Here is a 15,259-nt window from a genome sequence, read left to right on the forward strand (position 1 = left end):
AATCTGGATCTTTACAACAGTGACCTTTCATGTTACATATTCAGGTGGAAAACCTGTATCTCTCTCTCTAATTCACATACATGTATTCTGTCGTGCTTCTACTGACATTGTAGTCTATAGTTTCCCTCCCTTCCTCCTTACTAATCCTCTGCTCTTCCTGATTCAGGAGCTGTGCTCCATCTGTCCTCCTCTCTTTCAGTTCATCAAAGTACTCTCATATCTGAACACATGCTCTTCACCTCTAAGCACATTTTGATCTCTATCCTTAATCTGCTGCACATCCTTTCCAGCTCGTTCTCTCAAACAGTGCAAGTCATTTTCTCCTCAGTGCCAGGCCTCACATACAACTCAATTCAGTTTTATTTATATAGCACCAAATCACAACAACAATCTCCTCAAACCACTTGTAATCCTACAAATTATACAAAGAAAATGTAGAAAACCCCAAGAATCAATCTAATTCCATTTCCCTATGAGGAAGCACATCGTCAGTGGGAAGCAGGCTTAGGAAAGAGGCAGCCATCTGCTGGGGGGAGGAAGACAAGACAAAAGACCTGCCGTGGAGGAGAGCCAGAGATGAATAATTAATGATTAAATGCAGAGTATAAACACGAGTGAAAAGGGGAGAAACACCCATTAATATACCTTCCAGAATCTTTTTATATACACAACAAGATGTGCTTTTCTTTCTTGACACAGAGGTTATTCACCTCTCCACAAGTGTGCTATAAAAATGAATCTTTTTACAGCCAGCAGTTAGCCCGCAGGCGTTTGACCAATGAGTCATGTACCTTTACAAACAGAAAAACCAAGGTTGCAACGAGGTCATATAAATAGTAACTATGCAACAGGGTCAAAGACCTGAAATGCAACCGTCTGAACTTTGGTTCAAAGACTTTGCAGCACTTTTGTGAGAATGAGTTTCATATTGATATCAAAGATTAACAGGACAGCATGACTGAGTTATAGCAGAACAGCAACCGGCTTCAGCTTCACATAGTAGTTCTGTTTAATAATTCAACAAAATATCACAGTGTTTCTGTTTATGGGCTTTAACGCAATCAGCGTTCAGAAAAAGAAGGCGGAGTAATGAAACATTGGACAGTCTCCTCCCCATTCACTTTGGAAAGTCTCATTTTTAGCCTTCTGCCTGCATAGCACACAGATACTCTCTCCTTTCTTCTGCCAGAGCTGGAGCATCAAAAAGTAAGTACACTATCAGTAAATATAGATGGTTTCTTGTGATTTACGTAAGTGTAACCAGCAGGTTTCTATGAAGGGGAAAGTTGTTTCACAGTTTGTTTCATGCTGTTTGCAAAAAAAACCCAAAAAACAAAACATTTCTTTTTGTGCCACAGACTAGTTCTGAAGAGAGGGACATGTTTCATCAGAAACAAAATAAGTATTACATCTGTGCAAGTGATCCAAAGGTGTGCTGAAAATAAGACGTCTTTGCAGTCAAACAGCACTAAGAAACAAAATACTTGGGGTAGTCTGATAGAAGTAATTAAAAAGGGAAGAGGGATAAAGACATTAAAAATATGTTATGGATAAAATGAATGATTAGTACTAATAATGATTTTAAGCCCTTAAATTAGGATGATGGTGAGAGGTTAGCTGCTGAACCTTTTGAAAATCAGCAGTGATAATGAGTCAGACTGAAGCTTATCAGTGCCACATCCCATATAAATGTCTTTGAACACATTCCCAGAAAGTTGATTGCATTTTGAGAAGGAGAAATGTTTTGTCACAACCAGGTGACTTTTTCATCCTCAGCTGACCGCAGGTTTCTCCGGCCTTCATAATCATTAATCATACCAGCTGAAAAATTGTATGTAACAATCATAAAACTGACCTAATATTCAAATGTATGGTTAGAATGTGACTTGTACTCTAAAAGTGCTTTGAGTGGTCAGTAATATTAGAAACACATTATGGAGATTTATATTCAATTTTATTTTATTTATACAGCGCCAAATCACAACAAAAGTCACCTCAAGGCGCTTTATATTGTAAGGTATACACTACAATAATACATGCAGAGAAAATCCAATCATATGACCCCCTATGAGCAGCACTCTGGCAACAGTAAAGCAATATCCAGAGTGTGATTAGTGAGTGGTGGGTGGGTTCTTTTACATTTTGAAAGAAGCCAACAGAGTCTAATAAGAGATTAAATGCCGTGATTTTAGCATCTACATGGATGTTAACATCACACAATAATGATTTTATCTGAGCTGAGCACTAAATCAGATAAAAATGCTGAGAAATCAGACCAAAACTCTCTGTCAGGCCCAGGTGGATGATAGATGATTACAAATAAGACAGATTTTTGAGTTTTCCACCTAGGGTGGGCAAGGCATCGGGCTTTCAAATGAATTAAAAGTGTCTGGGTCTTTGGTTGATTAATAGGCTGGTGTGGAAAACTGCTGCCACACCGACCCCTCGGCCTGTGCTTCGAGGTTTCTGGTAGGTAGAATGACTCGGGGGTGTTGATTCATTTAAACTAACATAATCCTCCTGCTGCAACCAGGTTTCTGTAAGGCAGAGTAAATCAATTTGTTCATCAATTATCAACTCATGTACAAACAGAGACTTGGAGGAGAGAGACCTAATGTTTAATACTCCACATTTCACTGTTTTACTCTTTGGTGAAGATGTGGATACTGTATTGTTCTTTCTTTGCGATTTTTTATGTTTAAGTTGTTTTTTTCTCACCATATTATATTTATATGCAAGGTATATATCTGGAGTTGACTGGCTCATCACATGCTTGTTCAAATAGGTCTTTACAATGAGATTTGTTCACTGTGAGCCAGACAGAGAAGTGACTTCTGACACAGCTGACACTCTTCAAAGTTGCATGGATGAAAGCAATGCTTTTAGACTGAACAGTTGTATTGCTTCATCAGTACGTTTGGTCCAGTGGGTAATCTTGGCACATGGTCTAAACTTTGTCTCTCTGACCCATACATTATATGGTTGCCTATTAAAAGAATAAATATTATTTGAAATGTTTTATTCATATAGTTTTATGATGATTCTGGTGACACCTACAAGCTGAAATATGTCAGTCAAGCACTAAAGGTGTTTTGAAACAACGTGAACACTATACAACTATTTTTTTTACTGGCTGTGGAAATAACACACACCACTATTCTCTATGTACTGCTGGTTCTTTGGATGTGTGCTCACTTTCCTCTTGGTTGACCAGAATAAATCTGTCACTGTGCTGGCTCTCTCTTATCTGCATGTAAACATGTATAAAAAACATAGTTAGTATAGTCTTGTAATCAGAATAGAATACAATAGAATACAAAATGTAACCCTCCTGTCAGTAGCACAAAAGATTAAAAGTGCAAGATAAGGAATAAAAGAGATGAAATAATGGGCATATAAAAGAAATGTACTGATAATAAATAGATGTATAGTCAATGTATGTTTGATATCAACAGGATGATATTGCTGCACTTGGCATTATATTGTACAGCTTCTATTGAGTGTTCTGAAAGAATCCCCTTACTCTGTCTTTTTCAGATATGTTTGATGCCAGGATCTTACTGTTGCTGCTCCTGTCTGGTAAATAACCTTGTTATTCAAACACATTTTGAAATGATTTTATTAATACTTAATATAATATATACAGTCCCGATCAAAAGTTGAAGACCACTTGAAAAATGGCAAAAAACCCAAAACAAACAAACAATATTTTGCATGGTTGGATCTTAACAAGGTGCCAAGTACAAGTGTGACCGTTGGGCTGTATGTGTGGTCCAACTTGTGGACGATGGGCATGTCGGGGAAGTGGACCCCAGAGTCAGTATCCTCCTCCTGATAGTCGCCCTCTACTGGCTCCTGCTGGAGGGCAGGGGCTGGGAGGGGTTGCAGGAGGATGGGCCTGGCCTCACGCAGATAGGAGAGTGGATGCCATCCGAGGGCCAAGAAACTTCACCATTGCCTGTGAGGCATCCACTATCCCCACTTTGCCCACTTAGGCATGGTGGAAAGAGGAGAGCTGGCAGGGTAGGGAAGCCAGGTGAGTGGAAGTGGCCAGCAGCTCAGGTGCAATGTCAGGGTCCCCAGAACCTGCCAGCATGTGATGGGACAGGTGATGCAGGTAGAGGGATGAAATGAACACCAAATTGGTTAGACAAGCCTGGGTAGACATGGCCCCGTGTAGCCTAGCCAGCAGGGAGTCCGTAACCTTAGTTACAGGGAGTCAATGAGCAGGGAGTTCCTGCTAGGTGTTCTAGCTCTTTCTTGGCCTTCCCAGAAAACAACACACAAATAAACACTGACTGCCCCGGCTTCAACAGATAAGCCATTAGTTTCTACATTACTGCTCGTGAACTTGCAAGACCGTGGGAACAGGGGGGCGCCCGCGACGTCAGAGAACTCACTGACCTCAGGCAGCCACTGCCAGGATCCGCTGTCTGTGTGAAATGTGTGACCATGGGCAATATGCCAGGGGAATGGCTGGCTCCAGGATCCCATGTGAGCACGAAGTGTGCAACCCGCAAGACCGCAAGACAAGGCACCAGCAACTAGAATCAGTGCAGCTTAGAGCTTTTTTTTCGGCTGCTGAGACAGGCTCCCCACCACAAAGGTAAATGGACACACACTGCTACTACACATTGAACTACACACCATACACACACTGTACATGCATGCACACTGCCAAGTGGAGATCAAACCTCAACAGTGAAGTTTACCGAAAGCCCACACACACGGACCAGTACCTCCTTTTTGGCTCCCACCACCCTCTGGAACACAAACTTGGAGTAATCAGGAACCTGCAACACCAGGAAGAAAATGTTCCCTCTAAGCCAGAAGGGAAAACGAAGAAACACACACATGTGAAGTAAGCTCTTAAAATGTGGTTATCTCAATTGGGCTTTCATGAAAATAGCGAAGATGGGTAGGAAAGAAGGTTTCAATTAATTAGGGAGAAACAGAATGACAAATGGAACAACACTGTCATCCCTTATGTAGCAGGTTTATCAGAGGAACACAGCAGAGTCTTCTCCAAGGATCACATCCCAGTGCACTTCAGCCACTCTTAGACAAAAACTGGTTCATCCCAAGGACAAAACTCCCAACCACAAGCTAAACAACGCACTGTACGCTGTGCAGTGTAGTGAGGAGTGCTCAGACCTCTACATAATGCACGACACAAAATATAAGAGCCACCTCGATGGGACAAGACTCCGCTGTACATGTCTGTCTAAAAGACAAAGGTCACTCTTTCAAGGATGCTGACGTTCACATCTTTTACAGAGAAGACAGATGGTTTGAAAGAGGAATGAAAGAGGCCATCTATGTTCACTGTGAATGATGATCCTTGAACAGAGGTGAATTTTCTGCCACCTATAATGCAGTTTTTCCCTTCCCAGGCACCTTAACCTCCTAGGACCTGGCGTCCACATATGTGCAGAGATGGGCAAGTAATCGGGGCAAAAAGTAATCGGATTACAGTAACGCGTTACAAGTAACGCGTTACTGTAATCCGATTACTTTTTTCAAGTAACGAGTAAAGTAAGGGATTACTATTGCAAAAACGGTAATTAGATTACCGTTACTTTCCCGTAGGAACGCTGCGTTACTACGTTACTAAAACCGTGATTTTTTTGCGAGAATGTCTCATGACAGTGACGTAAGCGAGCACGACGTTCGTGACAACAGCTGTGTGCAGATCAACAATGGATCACATATCGAGTGCAGAGAGAGTATGAGCGTGCAGCGTTTAAAGCGTGGAAGTACTGACCTTACTTTGACTTTGATTCCATAAAAAGTGACAAAAACATTAGTGTCCGCTGTGCGTGGGAAGAAAACTTCTTTTTACAGCGAAAAAAACCCCTAAACTTCCAAACAAGCACCGAGTAGCTACGACGTAATGGGAAACTCACAGAGAAACTCGCGGATTCTTCCACTGACCGCAGCACACCTACACCAGGGTAACCCTCCGCCTGCCCCACTCCTGCTTTACAGGTGAAAATAGAGCAACAGGACCGCTGAGTCTTTGACTTTATTTATTTTCTGCTGTGTTTTACTTGCATCTATTTGAAAGACTGAGTGTAAACACAACAAATATTTTATTTTATGTGCTGGAATGTGCAGGAAATAAGTTTAAATATTAAACTAATTTATTCAAGTCAGAGAATGTTGCAGATAATTACATGTTTGCTTGATGCATAAAGTTAAAAGATTAAAACTGATAAAACAAGTTTTAAAAAGATGCTTTTCCATTTGATTACATTTTGTATGATGGATTATGCAGAAAAAGTAGAATTGGGCTGAGAGATCTATCGCTTTATCACCTATTCAGGTTGTAAATCGTGTTTTTAAAAAGTAACTAAGTAATTAATTACTTTTTTGGGCGAGTAATCGGTAATTAGTTACTGATTACTTTTTTCAAGTAACTTGACCAACACTGATCACTACTTAGAAATGGCTGTCTGTTAGCATGGTTATGTTTTTTAAATATCAGTATATTGTGATTTATACTGATTTTTGTGTTAGAAAAGGGCTAACACCTCCCTCCATCAGGGTCATAGGGTACCTGGAGTACAGTGGCTACATTGGTACTCCTGAAGTAAGCTTACATAAGCCCTGATGAAGGCCATCAGAGTTGGCCTTCCTGAGGTGGAATTTTAAGGAACAGTCATGGGATGGAACTCTGGTAGTTCTTATGACATCACAGCTATTGCACAGTTACAGTGCAGGTTTAAATGTTACAACTGAAACATATTTTTGACTCCAGCAACAAGCAGATACACACACAGCTGAACTAGGACATTTTCATAGAGCAGTTTCTTTGAAAAAAAGGTGAGTTTTGGGGGAACTGCTTTATAAGTGACACTTACTTTTAATGCTGTAACTTTGATAGCTGATGGTAGATATTTACAGTGAGATTTTTGAGCATGCCCTACAGTACAGATGGGAAATGTACTGCTTAACTTGAATAACTTATGTCTTTGTGGGATCTTTAAAGTTCAGATGATGGAACAAGGAGATGGGGCCCATGCTCAGCCTAATGAGGGTAAGAACTTGATCTGTTATTGTACAAGAGAAACGTAATGCAGTGTTGAAGTTTCTTTTGATTAGCTGTGACTTTGCTAACTGAACTTTCATGTAGAGCAACCACTCTTGGCTGAAGGTGGTAACTGGGGAGATATGGACAACGTCTTTGAAAATGGTGTGGAACATGTTATAATATTTTTACCACGTGAAGTTGCGAGACTTTGGGAGCCAGAGCAGCTTAACAACAACAATGATCACATCAATCAGAATAATTTCTTCAACATTCGTTTTGAAATTGATGACAGCAACTCTGATGATGGACATGATGACAATAATGCTGATGATGAAAATGACCACAATTATTGCAATTATAATAATGATGATCAAAATGCTGACAGCAGCAACGATGAAGAGGAACGCAATGAAGCTCATCAAGATGAAAGTGACCTTGCTGCTGCTGAGGTTGACTATGAAGCCAACCCGGATGAAGGAGAAGCAGCGGAGGATCTGCTTCCTGGAGGATTTAGGAGACAGTTTAGAGAGGAAGACAGTGATGATGAGAAAAGTAATGCAAGCAAACAGTTCCACTGGTGGGATGAATTTGCTGACAGCGACTCTGAAGAACAAGACTCCCTACTTGAAGGCAATAAAGAAAGCGATGAGGGTGATGAAGATGAGAGGTGAATCCAAAAGTGACATGCCAACCGTCACTCAGAGTGACTGAATGGAACCTCTTTAATAAAAATGCATCTTCTACTCAGTTGTCTTTTGATTAAATGCGAGCACTGCAACACTCTTGTTTTTAAAAAGATATAAAACTGCTTTTGTAAAACCAAATTACTCTTGCAGAATAGACGTACCAAGGTATGGTAGTATTCTGATTCTGATATTTAAACACAATCAATGTGCCATCCTACAAAAACAACTTTACAACTTTTTTTGATAAAATCAAGGACTCAGCGGGCCTGTTGCTCTATTTTCACCTGTATAGCAGGCGGATGTTTGCCCTGGTGCAGGTGTGCCGCAGCGGTCAGTGGAAGAATCCGTGAGTTTGTCTGTGAATTTCCCATTACGTCGTAGCGTCCTGGGTGCTTGCTAGTGATGTGCGATACCACTGATTTCCTTTCCCATCCGATACCAAGTAATATTCAGGGTGGTATCGACGATACTGATCCGATACTTTGTACAAAAACGGATTTTATTTATTGTATCTCAAATTATAGCGTCATAATGATTACAGGATATTCAGATTACTTGTTCTTATCACGTAATAATGCAGGGTTCATCATATAGAAATAAAAAACCTGAAGTTGTGCCTATTTGAACACGTTGCCTGCCTGCAGCACTAAAGGACTCCGTGAGAGACTCTCACCCTAGCACCACCTGTCCCTGTCCTCCTCTTCAGTCTCAACATACGCTCCTCATATTCTGTGATATGATTTACTCTGAGGTGTTTGACAAGGTTAGTGATGTTGCCACAACCATACATGCCAACCCTCCCGATTTTTCTCAATTTGTTTTCGCTAAAAAACAGGGTGTGGTTTTTGTAAAGAAGGTCTGGTGGCCCTAAAATGTAAAATGTTGAGTAAATTTTGTGTTAATGTGTTGGTCTTAAGTAAAACTAAGGTGTAACACTGAATTGATTGACAATTTATACTTTATACTTTAAAAAACAGTCAAATGAAGTGGGGACATTTTTGACCCCTGAGGAGCAAAGCTGTATGGAAATCGGGAGGACATTATGAGGGTTAAACTGACCACTAACCCTCCTCCAAAACAGAAGTCAAAGTTCCAAACATGAATTCAGCAATGAGTAGCTCCAGCGTTATTGTTGATCACTTTAAAAACTCGATGCGCCATGCTTGATGCAAGCGTTTCTATGAAGTGAGTGGGAAAATTTCTCCAAGTGGTGAAATGATAAATGGCCTGCATTTATATAGCGCTTTACTAGTCCCTAAGGACCCCAAAGCACTTTACACATCCAGTCATTCCCATATACATTGTAGCCACAGCTGCCCTGGGGCGCACTGACAGAGGCGAGGCTGCCGGACACTGGCGCCACCGGGCCCTCTGACCACCACCAGTAGGCAAACATAGTATCTTGCCCAAGGACATTTGGCATGCAGCCAGGAGGCAGCCTGGGATCAAACCACCAACCTTGTGATTAGTGGCTGACCTGCTCTGCCACCTGAGCTACAGCCACCCATAGCTGAAGACAACTGCATGAAGGGCATCTACTGTCTGGAACTGTTGTCCATTTTTGTAAATTTGAAAACATCTCAGGTGGGATCTGCTTGTCACGTCAGTAACATTGGAAACCATCAGCACCATCGAGGTTTAATTTTTTTCTCATCAGAGTAAAACTTTCTTCCACCTTTCAATGTCCCATGTTTGGTGGTCTCTTGCAAAGTGCAAAACAGAGACGTTTTAGTTTGAAGACGTTTTTTGTTTTTAAAGCCCTTCAGTCTCAGATGTCGTCTGATGGTTATGCGATTGCGGTCGGCACCAGTAAAAGCCTTAATTTGGGTCAAGGATTGTCCAGTGTCTTGACGGACAGCCAGTTGGATCCTCTGGTTCAGTGCTTGTGACATTTCTTTGGGTCTTGCCACTTGATTTTTTTTGTTCCATAACCCTCAGGATCATCTAAGAAATTCCAAATGACTTTCTTACTGTGTCCCACCTCAGCAGCGATGGCGTGCTGTGAGAGACTTATGCAGTTCAACAACCCAACCACATTCAAAAAGGGAAAGTTTTTTTTTGCCTTTGCCGTCAGAACATCATGACAGTTTGACTACCTGACAGAAAATGACAATGAATTGACATTTTTACACAGATATGGCCTTTTAAAGGCATGTGGTCCTAAACTTTTGATCAGCTGTAAAACAGCCTGTTTCAGTTTAAGCGTTATTTTAAATCAATTGCATGCTCAAAAAAATGTTTTGTCTCACTCGCATTTTGTCTTGTTCCATGTTGAAGCTCTACTTGGAACCTTGTTAAGCTCCAACCATGCAAAATATCATTTTTTAAGTGGTCTATATCTAACGTTGTTATACTGTCAACACCTGCAGGGGCAAGAGCATTCATGATCCACAACACCCAGCACAACCTGTGTCTGGAAGATTCAGCAGATACAGGTGAAGTCCAATTGAAGACATGCAACCTAGACTCTGAATATCAGCAGTGGATCTGGATCAGTCGGGACATGCTGATGTGTGTCGCATCATCTAGGTGTCTGTCAGCCCAGCACGAAGGGCCAGTGCACACCCAGGATTGCCATGAACCCGAGGTGGATGCTGCTTGGTTAATATGGGACTGTGACCGGGACCAACTGATCAGTAGAAAGCTATCAATGCTTCTGTCACACAATGGCCAGCATGCGATCCTCGTACAACACAGCAAACACCCAAAGTGGAGATCTCTGGATCAGGGGGACATCTGCCAGGAAAGATTCAGTAAGACTCAGTAGTTATTGAACAGAAAGCAGCTTTTCTGTTCTTTGCACACTTTTCACACTGAAGCAGGATTTATGGTCCACCAAAGACAGCGGGTTCACTGCCCACTTTAGTCCAGGGCCTGCCTGTAGGCCTGCAGTCTGCCTCTGTTGTCAGATGGAGGCAGTGTACAAAGTGTGTGTAACAGCTGGTCTGCAGGCCACTGTTGCTCTTTTAGATTTTGGTCTGTCAGCCGGCAGCAGAGAAGTTCTAACACACAAAGAGAGTTAAAAACAATGAAAATGTCCACCGCAGCCACTGTGCTTCTTTATGTTGGACTTTTGTAGTTTAGTGAACTCTGCTATCACTCTTTCCTCTATTCTGACTCACTTATTAACCAGTCTACATTTGGCAGATGCTTATGTCATACGCTTCCAACAACATGCAGTCAGGATATTGGATGACTGCACGGGAATGTATCTAGGGTGGGTGGAACCCCCACCATTCGACTGAAAACATGTACGCGGACACACCGTAAATCCTGCTTTAGCAATACGCAACACATTCACATATAAGTAGAAAAGGAACTCGGACAAATTTAAAGTGAAAGTGCAATAATGTGATTTCATGAAAATATATTGAAGTAGTCAAAAAGTAGTTAATATTATTAAGTATTCTATTAAAGTGTTCATTTATCACTTTAATTCTTCAGCTGAAAAAGGTGGAGCTCATTTAAACGTCAGTGAATTTCTTTCACTAATCTTGTCTAAATCAAACTTGTCCATACTATTGTGCTTATTAGTGACCTGTGTTTTTTGATTGCAATAAAGATAGAAAAGCAAAGAAAACTCATTGCAGAACATTCTTGTCATGAGAGACTGTGAGTCAGCTAGCAGTTAGAAAGCTGGATCCACATAACGTACTTTGTATGTGTCAAAGTATCCTTGGGCACGATACAGAATCCCAAGTTGTCCTGATATATCCACTGGAGTGTGAGTGTTAGATCAAAGTGTATAGATAAGAGCTGTATGAATGTGTGTGTGATCGTGTGGATGAGACTTGTGTTAGAAAGTGCTTTGAGGAGGTCAGGTCACAGTGACCTGAATCTTTGGCCAACAAAATCTTTACAGTTTATCACTAAGGAACTCAAAATATATTACATTCAGAAGAGTATGTTTAATGAACAGCACATGTAAATGTTAAATGGACTAATTCTTGTATAGCGCTTTTCTACTCTCCCAGAGCACAGAAAGCGCCCAACATGCCAAATTCACCCAATCACGCAAGCACTTTTCTTCTAAGCTTTTTAGTGCTTCCTAACATGCGTACACATTTATAATGCGATGGATGCATCCGAGAGCAACTTGGGGTTAGTATCTTGCCCAGTGATACTCTGCATGCATACTTGGCAGTAGAGGACCTGCTCTCCTGCCACTTCATCATTACTGGTACAGAGACAAATTTAAGAGCTGATACTGAAATCCTCAGTTTGCTACATTTGTGTTTGACAATCAAAGCTTCTGTGGGGTCTGTCTGTGTGTCCTCTTAAGGACATCGGAGAGCTTCTGACGATTTGACGTACGAGGATGAAGCACAAACAGGAGAGCTGACAGCTATGACAAAGGAACAAAGAGAGTATCTACGTTGGTTCTACCGCACAGAGGACCGTAAGTGCTGCTCCTGCTAGAATACTTGATCCAAATGGATGTGTAACATGAAATACTTGGTAATTTGGATAGTCTGCAATATTTTTTTTTCCTGAGACATAGTATGCTGTGTGAAGTAGCATAACATAAGCAGCATGAGAGGTGATAGGAAGACAGCATCTGCAGACTGTTCAAGTTTCCTTTAAGTGTTCTTTATTTTCTGGCGTCGTCTTTCAACAATTGTTTCACAAAAACATAAGAACCTGTCAAAATCTCACCTGCTTTATACAGAATTCTACTCACACCTGGATCTCATTAACCTCTACCATTGGGAAAACAGGATAGACTAAGCAACACAACACAGTCTAGACAAAGAAACAGGAATAAAATGATTTTTCCACTTAACTCATTCACCCAACTAAACAGTTTGAAAAGTCAATCTCTTCACTTAATCTGACTCGTGAGGTTATTTTAAATGAAATAAACAATTTTACACAAAAGAAACACCTCTTCATTTGGTTACACCCAATTGACATAATCAGTGACATCATATCCTATAAAATCAGGAAGTACTGTTTTACACATAGGACCTGCTCAAAGGAACACACAATGGTAAGTATAACCAAGCTACATAAACAAATGAAAGATTCAAATCAATTAATGATGAAGTGACTATAACCAATGCTACCACAAACAGACCCGGGATAGTATGTAGAGCCAAGGTTGCATGTGCTGTGTTTACATTAAAGTAGTGATGGGTAGATGAGGCCTCGTGAAGCCTTTCAGCACATTCCCCAAACTGTATCTGTGTCGACACAGTGTTGCTGTTTTGCTCCATACCGACACCTGCTGGACCTTAAATATCATTGCAGGCACCTTACTTGAGACTCAACAGACACTGATTCAATGACCTAGTCATACTTGTACACACTGTAAGCTATTGTACTTTCCATGGAATCATTTTATATCTTTTACATTGCAACTATTGCAGACATCTTTAAAATATATTGTGAATGACATTAAGTGAAAATTAAAATGACAGTATTGTGAATGTAATATTACCCATTTAAATGTAATTGATTCAGAGTTTATTATAAGTTTTTATTCAGAAAAATTCGGCATCTTTTAAACACAGCTGATCACGTGACTTTTTCTTAAAGCGACGCACGCACCGATACAGGTTTCACTCTGTGAGCTTGAGACATGCGTCGGTGCGTCAGTGTTGCTGGACCCATCACTACATTAAAGCATTATGATAGACTATAAGATATCAGAACACAAAATAACAATATATGCAAGTGACAAATGGCAAATGAATTCTGTCCCAGCCACTTTGCCACATGCTGAAAGCTTTTCCATATAGAAAACGGAAACTTGTCGGGGGGGAAAAGCTAAATGATAAAGCTCAGAGCAAGAATTCTGCTCAGCAGTTTCTCAGCTTCATGCTGGTGAACCAGACCACAAGGGTCTTGGCACTGGTTCATTTTCATTACTCATTAGGCTGTCAGGGGGAGTAGCTGTGAACAGCTCGGACTGTTAATTTACACATTTGGCAAAAACGTTGATGCCACATATTTTAGTAAGAAAGCGAGCATTCAAAAATCCAGAGAAATTCGCTGACTAAAAGGTTAGTGTTGTTATGTTGTAATGCTGTCATGTAGAAAATACTGTTATGTCAAATTTTTACATGTTCTAATCAGGGAAACATCTCACATCTGTAGATACGCATTTGTTTTGAGGCTAATATTCTACAGATTATCAAAAATAAAAAGTTGGGAAATACTGACAAGCCCTTATTTAACTCTTGTTTGTGTGTGTGTGTTACTGATTCTGCAGTGTGCATATGATATTCTCATATGAAAGAGGGCAGGGAGGTTTTCAGGTTTTAATTATCCTCGTGTTGCAGCAACCACATGGACATTTGTACTGCTGGGACTGGCCTTTGTCTGCCTTCTTGTTGGTTTTCTTCTCCTGGGAATGGGAGCCATGGCAAATAAGTATGACCCGAAGTTGTTTGACTGCTATTTTTTTGAGAGCGAACATACTGTATATTATATTAAAGGTTTCTGTACTAACTCAAACAGGAGCAGGAAGAAGATAGCCGAGTACAAGGCTGCAACATCTCTGCTTCAGAAAAATGAAGATCAGGAGCTGCTCAAAGAAAACAGCACACACCCAGCATCAGACATGCCACTGCAGGGAAACAAGCCTCACATGTCCAACAGTGACACAAGTGAGCAGAGCAATGCAGGAAATATTGTGGTCACATGGAAAGATGGCAACACCTCCTGCCTGTACCCAGATCCTGCGGTGGAAGAGAAACAGGAGGAAGAGAGGAAAGAGAAAATAACAGCTGCTGAGCTCGACTCTCCAGATGAAGTGAAGATTATGAGCTGAAGAGGTCACAGTGAATACCAGCGGCAGTGGGAGTGGCAGTGTTTGCTTTAATAATTGATCATAATTTTCTGATTATTCTTATTTTCATGACTTCAGAGTGAAATTTTATGAAACCCTCAAATGATCAGAAAACAGTTCTCTTTTTTATTCATTCCTAATAAAGCTCATAACAGTTTACATTACAGTTTCAGTGGGTGGTTGCGCTCATAAAATGTGTCCACGTGGGAACAAAAGTTGTATAAAAATGGTTCCCTGTAAAGGTATTCTATAAAAACAGTTTCTGGATGTAAGTTCAGATCTGCTTATGTGTGCTTCCCCCAATGGGCTTCGCCATTGTTAGTTTTGGGGTGGCTAAAGGAGGCAGCTCTGCCCCTGCTGATGGTTCAGTTTCTAGGGCTCCTCTTGTGGTGTTGATGATGATTTCTGGTTTGATGGGCTGTAAAGTTGCTTTCAATAAGGTTCTGTCCACAGGGAGTCTGACAAATAGACACCGAATGTTCTAGTCTTCCTCCATCCTGTGTTGTGAACTGAAATGGGAAAAACTTAATGAGATTTGAGTACTTTTGTGTGTTGTGCTGATGCCTCAGATATTATTGCATCACAATAAATCACTTGCTTTGATCTTGAAGGCCTTTCGGACTTGTCATTGTTCGTATAAATGTCTCTGATATGGGAAAACATTACTTAGCGTAGAGAAAGAATTTCCTTCATGCTGCTCACCACATTGGAAGAGCAAGCTTATAAGGCATGCATGTCTTTTTCTCA

General features: G+C 40.8%; 2 protein-coding genes across 3 annotated transcripts; both read left to right on the forward strand.

Annotated features, from left to right (window-relative positions):
* The first annotated feature begins 940 nt into the window (after positions 1-940).
* On the forward strand, positions 941-15,122 carry si:cabz01068815.1 (Solute carrier family 51 subunit beta). The gene is made up of 6 exons (XM_004574067.3): positions 941-1,206; positions 3,538-3,579; positions 10,089-10,472; positions 12,002-12,118; positions 14,004-14,094; positions 14,182-15,122. The coding sequence occupies exons 2-6, from the start codon at positions 3,540-3,542 to the stop codon at positions 14,492-14,494; spliced, it is 945 nt and encodes a 314-aa protein (XP_004574124.1). The 5' UTR covers positions 941-1,206; positions 3,538-3,539; the 3' UTR covers positions 14,495-15,122.
* On the forward strand, positions 6,484-7,895 carry LOC101480290 (uncharacterized). 2 transcript variants are annotated; one of them, XR_013100166.1, is made up of 3 exons: positions 6,484-6,825; positions 6,992-7,039; positions 7,136-7,894. XR_013100166.1 is itself a non-coding variant. In XM_012915664.4 (3 exons), exons 2-3 carry the CDS (start codon positions 6,997-6,999, stop codon positions 7,702-7,704), a joined length of 612 nt encoding a protein of 203 aa, XP_012771118.3. In that variant the 5' UTR covers positions 6,491-6,825; the 3' UTR covers positions 7,705-7,895. The 2 variants fall into 2 exon arrangements, 1 of the variants encoding a protein (XP_012771118.3); XM_012915664.4 differs by having other exon boundaries at positions 6,491-6,825; positions 6,997-7,039; positions 7,136-7,895.
* Positions 15,123-15,259: the final 137 nt, after the last annotated feature.

The sequence above is a fragment of the Maylandia zebra genome, linkage group LG9 (assembly GCF_041146795.1).
Source record: "Maylandia zebra isolate NMK-2024a linkage group LG9, Mzebra_GT3a, whole genome shotgun sequence".
NCBI classification, from domain to species: domain Eukaryota; kingdom Metazoa; phylum Chordata; class Actinopteri; order Cichliformes; family Cichlidae; genus Maylandia; species Maylandia zebra.